Raw genomic sequence first — 9,266 nt, 5'->3', positions numbered from 1 at the left:
AAACTACTAAAATTCATAAATCTCACATGTAGTTTAATGTTATAGTATATTTTCACTGCTGGTTCTGATCCATGTGTGGAAAGGTCAAATTCTGACCCAACAGCTGTTAAAGCAGGAACCAAACCCAGACAGAAACTATTTTTATCTTTGTTTATTCTAAGTCATAAGTTTGAGTTTTGAAGTTATATTAAGAGAATAAAAGTCAGAATTACAAGAATAAAAGTCCTAATATGAGTTTTATTCTTGTGTAATTTGTAGTTTTTCTTTCATGGCAGAGAAAAACGTGACATCCATTAAAGTCCAAACATTCTCTTCTAGATGAGAGAAAAATATCAAAATCTCTAAAACTGCTGTAAAAATTATATGTAGACACATTTTTCCAATTTTCCACAATATGAATTATATTTAGTGGATTTTAAAAATAATTATTAAAATCAAAATATTAAATACATATTAATATTCATAAGGTCCTGAGATGGCTCGTTTGCTAGGAACATTGTTTTAACGTATTATTTTACTTCATTTCATTATCAGATTGAAAACTGATAGAGCTACAGAAAGAATAATGCTATATTCCTAACATTTGGTGTAAAAATAATATAAAATTATTTTTCCAATTTAGGTTTGTTGGTTTTTATTTCAGCCTCTCATGTATTCTGATATAGGTCATGGATTTTAACCCCTTCCAGGCCAGGATGTTCACAGAGTTTCAGTTTTATAGAAAACACAGCAAATTGGAGAGAAATGAAGATTAAAAACCAAATGGTCGAAAATGTTCTGACACCCCTAAATAAACCCACAGCAGTTGGTCGCTTCAGTTTCCTCAAACATTTATTCTTCCAACTTTGATAAATCAAAAATGCAACAGAAGAAATAGTTTCTGATAAAAGAACCAGACCTGAAGGTTAGCATCATTTCATAAGTTCCCCACACCGTTTCTGTGAAGCATCAGCAGCTTTACAAGAAAGAAAAACTAAAAAAATCACGACAAGAAGAACAAAAACAAACACTGAGGATGGATTTTACCTTCATACAGAAATAATACTTCAGAGTGGAGGTGAGTGGAGTGAATGGAGCCGTCCAGAGGGACGGCGGAGTGCAACAGGCGCTAACAGGAGCTAACAGATGCTAACAGGAGCTAACAGGAGCTAACAGCAGCGTCTCTGGTTGTAGCTTGGAGTCACTTCAGGATCAACAGAGGTCTGAACTACTCCACAAAACCTTCAGAGGGAGAAAAATACATGGCAACGCACAGATACATATGGCAACACCAAAAAGTGCAATAAAATCAGCTTAGAGTTAGTGTACGGAAACCCATTACAACCATAATCATCCCACATGTTAAATAATCCATCCCCGCTTCATTCTGCTGAAATAAAATCATCAGAACTGGTTCCTAAACTCCAGTGAAACAGTTGACTGGTTAGAGCTCAGGTGAGCAGTCAGTTGAACATGATGGACTCTGGATCCTGGTTCATCATCTGGGCCATGTGGCGAAGGACGTCCTTCTTGGTGATGATGCCCAGGAGACGCCTGCAGAGACCAGGTACCGTTAGCTAACGCTCTCATTTACATTTATCAGCTCTGTACATTTAATATGAAACATTTTGGGGACCTTTAAATGAGCAATTATGTGTCAACTTCCCTGTTTTAAAGATTTTAAACATAAAACTGTAATACTCTAATTTGTCCACCAGATGGAGCCGTTTAGCCTGTTTGTGGATTTGAGAAAGAAAAAACTTTTACAGGAATCTGAGAATTGGGAGCCAAAAAACCAAATACTGATCAGTTCATTCTGATTCAAGAGGATTAATATCAGAATTCATTTCCTTTAAATATTTAGTGTTTTCTGCCTTTAAACAATCAAAACCTTTCAAAAGATGCTTAATCAAATTACTATAGGCTGCCATCTGCTGGCCACAGCAGGACACTACATCACAGCTTGAGGCAGACTGACCCGCTCCTGGTGACCAGGCACTGCCGGAGGCCCAGTTTGCGGAAGATGTCCACCACCGTCTCCATGGGCGTGTGGTCGGTGACGGTGAAGGGACTAAGGTTCAGGACGCGCCGCAGCTTCAGCGGCTGAGGGTTGCTGGCCGGCAGCTGCGGCGCATCCTCTGTGAAATAGACCACGGAGCTGCTGACCACGCCGTCCTGCTTCTGACGGGCGTTTTCTGAGGACAGAAACCATGATCTCAGTATCTAGAAAGAGAAGCTCTGCTCCAGTTGTTGTAACAGACTCACTGATGGCCAGGGTGAGGTCCCTGCGTTGGACGAATCCAATCAGCCTCTCCGACTCCCTGGACACAACCACAGGGAAGCCGTTGTAGTCGGTGTCCTTGATGAGCGTCTCCACGTCCTCCACTGTAGTGCTGTCCTGCGTGAGGACGGCCAGCGGAGGGTCGTTCCTGCGGGGACGCATCACGTCGGTGGCCAGGGTGCGGTGGGTGAACTCGTCCCTGACGTCCAGGTAGGGGTAGCCGTTGAGCTGGATGTGAGACTCGTAGATGCCCTCCTTCCCAAAGGCGTCAGCCACCCATTTACTGGTGACGGCGGCGGCCATCAGAGGGACGATGTACTCCAACCCGCCAGTCAGTTCGAACATGATGACCACCAGGGAGACGGTCATTCTGGTTACCCCACCTGAACAGACCCAACAGACAGGTAAGACAGGAACTGGACATGTGGTGTCTTCTGTCCTCGTCGACTCACCCAGACAGGCAGCAGCCCCCACCATGGCGTAGAGTCCCGGTGTGACGCAGTCAGCGCCGGGCCGGCACCAGTTCTTGAAGATAATCCAGTCGTGGTGGTGGTACGCCATCTGTTCCACGGCGATCCCAACGATCCGACCAGCGATGGCTCCCACCGCCATGCTGGGAATGAAGAGTCCCGACGGGATCTGTGAAGGACAAAAGCAGCTCTGTCTCTACTCCGATTGGGTCGGACAATGAACAAGTGTGAGGAGGAGGATACCTTCATGCCGAAGGTGAAGATGGTGATGACGATTTTGAAGATGAGGGCGAGGGTCAGCTGCCACATGGCGTTGTAGACCCCAGGCCCAGCCGGACGGTCTGGAATGTCGTCCACCGGCCGACTCATGTTGGGGTTGTTGTAGTAGTCGCAGAGCTGCGACGACTCCAGAGCGCCGCAGTCGTTGAAGAGCTCAGAGATGAGCTCGCTGGTGCTGCGGCGGGTGTAGGGGTTGGGGTACGCCAGCAGGGCGGTGATTCCCGTCACGATGATCACCTCCAGGACCGGATACTTCCCCAGCTGGGTGGTCTTCCTGCGTCGGCACCAGGCGATGTTGGCCCGGATGAAGAGCGTCCCCCAGAGGCCGCCGAACACCCCCAACAGGATGAAGGGGACCAGCTCGGCCATGTACCAGGGAGTGTGGTACTCCACGTAGAACAGAACCAGGCGGCTGTTTCCAAACGGGTTGATGGAGCGCAGCGTGAAGGCGGCGACCAGAGCGGCGAAGAAGGAACGCCACAGAGTCTTCAGGGGGAAATAATAACTCACCTGCAGGAGACAGCAGATCTAAGAATGAAGCAAAGATGAGTCTGATCTGGTGAAACCGGTGAATGACTGACCTCCTCCAGGCTGAACAGAACTCCTCCGATTGGGGCTCCGAAGGCCACCGACACTCCAGCTGCCGCCGCCGCCGATAACACCTGACCACAGCAGGGGGCAGCTGTTATCTTACCCAAAGACTCAATAAACCATGTGGGACATTTGGTGACCTGAACCCTCAGCTGAACACTATTTATAAAGAATAAAGCAGATCTAATGGGAGATCCCAAAAGATGCTACTTTGTATGAAACACGGCGCATTAATCAGTGAATATGTCTGAAAAGAGATCAGTAGAACTTTCTTCACTCTGCCGTTCAGCATTCTGTGGTTCTTAGCATCAATCATTTCCTGTTTCTTCTTTTGTCTGGCTTTGCTGAGACTTTTAGCTATTTTAGATTATACATGTTTTATGTGAAGTAACTTTTACACAAACAATAAACTCAGTTTATTCATATCAAACCATCTGAATTCATTTCTGCCAAGAGCTGCTGTATATTCTCACCTGAACAGGAAACGTTTCATCCACTAAGTATTTCTGAAACCTTATATTTAGAACTTATATATAAAACTAAGTTTTGAATCAATGCTCTCATTAGGACTTTAGCAAGTTTTAGCTTTTATGTGGGTTTTTTTCACTCTGTGTGGATTGTGCAAAGAATTATGCTAGTACTAGCCTAGATGCTATCATTGTTTTTTTATATCTTCAGCTTTTTAGCTAGTTTTAGCTTTAGCAGGATGAAAAGCTAAAACTTTTAACCCCTCAGACCAGTAAAATACTCCACTCTACTAGTGCTAGCCTAGCTATTATTATTATTATTATTATTAGCTAGCTTTAGCTGTTTAGCTAGTTTTAGCTTTTACATGGGTTATTTCCACTCTGCATGGATTATGTTACAGTAGGTCAACATGCTAGTGCTAGCCTAGGAGAAATCAAGAGTATTTTAGCTAGCTTTAGCTTTGTGGATAGTTTTATTCTTTTTACTCTGCATGGAGGTCAACATGCTAGTGCTAGCCTAAATGCTATCATTACTTTCTTAGCTAGTTTTAGATTTCCAGCTTTTTTTTCCTTTTCCATGTTTTTTTAAACTGCATAGATTGTTATTGTTGGACAACATGGTAGCGCTAGCCTAGCATGCTGCCTTCCTATGATCAGTGTTTTAGCCATTTAGCTCATTTTACCAAACAAACTGCTGTGAACTTACTGTAGTTTAGTTTTGTTTCTACTTTTCTGCACCAGTTTCTATTTGATTTCTTGATTATTGAACCTTTTCTTTGGTCCTCATCAGTTTTTCTGCAGGTTCATGTTTCCTGCTGACTTACAGCAGGAAATACTTTTTTATCATTTATCATCAGGAAGTTCAGGTTTTTATTCCACTTTGGTATCAAAAATGGAATCAAATCAAACTTTGCGGATTATTGCTGGTCTGATTTGGACTCTGGCGGGTCGAGGACATCAGAACCAGGCGGCTCACCTCGCGCCTCTTGCCCTCATTCTTGCTGTACTTGGAGAAGAGGCTGCAGAAGAGGTTTCCACAGCAACAGGCCACATGGACCAGCGGGCCCTCCTTCCCCAGGCTGAGGCCCGACGACACGGCCAGAACCAGCGTGACGGTCTTTATCAGCAGGGTCCACTTCCCCAGGTAGCCCCGGATGATGAACCCGCTCAGGATGGTTTTGATCTGCAGCGGACCGGAACACAACGTTACAGCACCGACCCGAACCGCCCGCCGACCTCAGGGCGCACGGTACCTCCGGGATCCCCGACCCGCAGGCGTACGGGGCGAAGACTCGGACCAGCGACACGGCCAGGAAGGAGAACAGCAGGGCCCACAGGATGTACAGGAAGTAGTTCAGCAGGTACGCCCCGGCGCCCTGAACAAACACACGCCGTCACGGACCGGACTGGACCGCGGGCCGGAACCTCCCGCCCGGACCCGTCTCACCTCGGCGTGGCCCGTCATCAGCTCGGCCCACTTCTGCCACTGCGGACACTTGTCCCGGTCGGCGAAGGTGGTCTGGTTGGAGGTCCAGCAGCACTGCTCATGGCTGTACCAGAACGCCGACAGGCACACGCCCTCCTTCAGGTCCGTCATCCAGTCCACCGCCAGGTCGATCACCCCGGCCAGGGAACCTGGGGGGACGGCCCGGTTAGTCAGAACCTCAGAACCAAGACCAGCTCACGGCATAAACAAACTAAGCGGCCACTAGGGGGCGCTACATGGAACTCTTTATTTTAGTAATAATTTCTAAATGTTTATATTATCAAATTAATTCTAAAGTTATTTTATATAAAGTTATTTTACTAGAATATATTTATAATGTTTGTAGAAGAAATAAATACAGCTCTTGGGCTCCCCCTGGTGGTGAGGCCGGTCACACTGAGCTTTAACTGTCCACGAGTTGCCATGGTGATTCTGTATATTACTGTTAATGACATTAATAATAATAATAATAATTTAAACTGGTTCATGTTTGAAACATCAGGAGCTGCTGATCTTTATTTTACATCAACTTAGAAGTTCGGAGAAAGTTCTGTTCAAATCATGTAGGGCTCAGAACCAACCCGGTACCGGTACCGGTCCACATTCTCAGGTGATACAGGATAATAATGGAACCATCACTATCAGAGAAGCAATAAGTTTCTAGCAGCTGTGTGAATCATCGGTCGGTACCAGAGAGTTAAAGAGAGAGAACCGGGTCAGAGCCGGAACCGGGTCGGTCGGTACCAGAGAGCAGGCCGATGAGCAGCATCACCACCCATCCGGACCAGGCGTCCAGGAGGCTCTTGATCAGCTCCCAGATGGACTCTTTGCTCTTACTGGTGATCTGCGGGACAAACACGCACACGGTGAGCGGGTCAGCATCGCCCCCACGCACCGAACCCAGCCCTCCAGAACCTTTCGGTGCCGGTCCGTGTCCCTGGACTTCTCCCTCAGCCAGTCGATGGTGTGGAAGTCCTCGTAGGTCCCCACGTCGGGGAACGGCTCGTCCAGGAAGTCCATGAGCGTCCCGGCCCCGTTCATCTCCTCCGTGGGAGTGGGAAGGCTGACACCTGTCCACGGAGGACATCAGCAAGCTGCGCTCGGTACCGTGTTGCCATAACAACGGGCCTTACCTTCTGCAGCCGCCATGTTGTCCTCTCCTCTGCTGGACGTGTGGACTAATCCCGGTCCTCCCGTGGAGGACAGCCGAACATCACGCAGGAAATTTACACAACAAACCCACGAACAGATCAGCAGCGACACAGACTACAGCACGAGCCCGTCAGGTCTCACGATACCTCCGAAATCTCGCGATACTTGACACCAAAAGCTCGTTCAGCAGTGAAATCAACAACAGGAAGCAGGTTATTTTATAAACTGATGGTCACAAATTTAATAGAAACATTTTATTCTGTAGAATAAATATTACATCTGATTATTGATGTTTGAATTTAACATTAGAAACAAAAACAGCGAAATAAAATCCTGAGTTATGTCTGACATCTAGCGGTCAATATCTGCAACTACGTCATCATTAATGGCCACAAATATTTAAATAAAACTGAATAAAAAACATGAAAATAGGTAGATATTAATTATTCTCAGAGTATTTGTGATTAAAAATGATGATTTCCATATTGATCCAGTATTTCTATTCATCCTGCATTAGAAGCTCCTTAGAGAATGAATGAATAGACTAATGGTACTTTGATTTGATTTCTTTATTTTGGAAACCAAAGCTGCGCCGCTCAGCCTCTGATGTTGAATTAATCACAGATTTAAATTCACAGCTTAGAGGAGAGGAAAACGGAGGAACTGAAAAGCCTGAAGGTTCAGTTATTATTCTAATTCCACACATTACACACAGATTCAAACATATTTTCATAGAAATTATTTAGTTTTATGTTTTAGTTCTTACTGCCACCTGGTGGGGAACTATCATAACTACAGATTTCCTTCATGTCAGATCATTTATTTATCTTTATTTGGTTTAATTTTCTCTTTGATCAAGTCACAAAAAATGAGCTTCCATTAATGTTGTTAAATAAGAAACACTATAAGTGAAAAGAAAACTAAACTTCAGTAAAAATACTCCGTAAAGTTTGACTGTTTGAGAATCAAGGGCTGAAAAAAATAATCATAAAAAATATATTTATGTTCAAATCCAAACAGCTGAGATCAGAGAATTTAGCAGGATGAAAAAACCTAATGGAGAAAAATTAAATGTGAAAATTAATACAGTTTAAAATATTACAAGTGGTGCGATTCAATTAAAATGTTACTTAGTTGCTGAGTCTGCAATGAATTTTTCACAATTAATCAAGAAACAAACATGAATTAATCTGTGAATAAATGTCTCACACACACATTAATGTTATGCTGCTGCTGTTAATGTTATTTAAATACTTTAATCTGAAATGATTGAAGAAAAAGGAAAATTATATGTGGGTGAGGAAAACCTCAGCAGAGTTTAATTTGCAGCTTTTGTGTAAACTTTCTTTGTTTCAATAAAAGTTAAATAGATTATTTCATATAAAAGCTAACAGCAAAATAACGCGTTTCTATGGCTCTTAATGTGAAAGTAATCACCGGAAGTGAATGTGGTTTGTAAACGCTCTAACTTTATCAAGTAGCTGTAGTTACCATCTGGGTCCACTAGAGGGCAAAACCCGCCCTGCTCCGTTATTAATAATAGTTCATTTCGCGGCTCTGCAGCTAAAACATCAACATGATTCTGAATGTTTCCAGGAAATTTAACTTTTCATAAATATTTTCCTACCTTCAGACCGGAAGCTCAGCATCTCACAGACTGGTATCATTTAGAACACCGAGTTGTTGCCCTCTGGTGGCCAAACGTTGTAACTACAACTGCAATAAAGCTGGAAATACGCTTCCTGTAAGGTCTTTCAAAATAAAACACTGGAAAGAATAATATTGCAGTTACAGTTTGAAGCAGCTAAACTAAGAAACTTGGAGGAAAAACAGTTTTGCACGTTCAATATTTGTAAACAATCAGCTGCACAGAAACCCACAAAGAACATTATTAAAAACTTTATTGACTCATCATTAAAAACCCAAGAACCCACATTACATTAGAAGAAATATGAAAATCATCATGAACCAATCAGCACATTATCCCAGTGATTCTCTGAGGTTTGAATAAACCAGTAAAATCCCAGTAAAGAGCCTGATGTGACACATCGAGTCCTAAAGTTCTCTAGAAAACTCAAAACATGAAATATGGAGTTAAAAAAGTCAAAACCAAAATATATAAAATCTTTTTTTTTCCAGGTTCCAGATGTTCCTGAAAACTGATCTAAGATCAGAGTTTCTGTGGGACATCCAGTTCTAAACTGGTTCAACTGGTTTCTGTGATGGAAGCTGAAGTTTCTCTGCAGTTTCCAGTAAAGCATCTTTTTATCTGTGGAGCTTTGAGGAACATTTTCATGTCAGCAGAAGGAAGAAGCAGCAGAGAAAAGAGGTTTGAAGTGTCTTTCATGGCTTCAAAGCTGAACTGAAAATGATTCCCATGTTTCCATTCTCAGACCATTTCTGGTTCCAGGATGAAAATGAATCAGAGAGAAAAAAGATCAACTTTCCAGTTGAATCCAGTTCAGATCAAAACTCCATGAAGCCTCTAAATGGAGCCCAGTTTGAATTGGATCTTTATTGATCCAAGGAGACAAACAATATCAGACACTAAATGACAACAT

General features: G+C 43.6%; 1 protein-coding gene across 1 annotated transcript; it reads right to left on the bottom strand.

Moving 5' to 3' along the window:
* Positions 1-809: 809 nt before the first annotated feature.
* On the bottom strand, positions 810-6,857 carry clcn4 (chloride voltage-gated channel 4). Its single transcript, XM_005815995.2, has 12 exons — positions 6,687-6,857; positions 6,469-6,623; positions 6,298-6,397; positions 5,515-5,702; positions 5,321-5,443; positions 5,044-5,250; positions 3,591-3,671; positions 2,974-3,519; positions 2,713-2,899; positions 2,245-2,643; positions 1,958-2,174; positions 810-1,533 (listed from the first exon to the last, which is right to left on the bottom strand). The coding sequence occupies exons 1-12, from the start codon at positions 6,700-6,702 to the stop codon at positions 1,443-1,445; spliced, it is 2,310 nt and encodes a 769-aa protein (XP_005816052.2). The 5' UTR covers positions 6,703-6,857; the 3' UTR covers positions 810-1,442.
* Positions 6,858-9,266: the final 2,409 nt, after the last annotated feature.

The sequence above is a fragment of the Xiphophorus maculatus genome, chromosome 24, assembly GCF_002775205.1.
Source record: "Xiphophorus maculatus strain JP 163 A chromosome 24, X_maculatus-5.0-male, whole genome shotgun sequence".
Taxonomy (NCBI): Eukaryota; Metazoa; Chordata; class Actinopteri; order Cyprinodontiformes; family Poeciliidae; genus Xiphophorus; species Xiphophorus maculatus.
The sequence above is the reverse complement of the archived record's forward strand: the minus strand, read 5'-3'. Positions and strand labels throughout refer to the sequence as shown.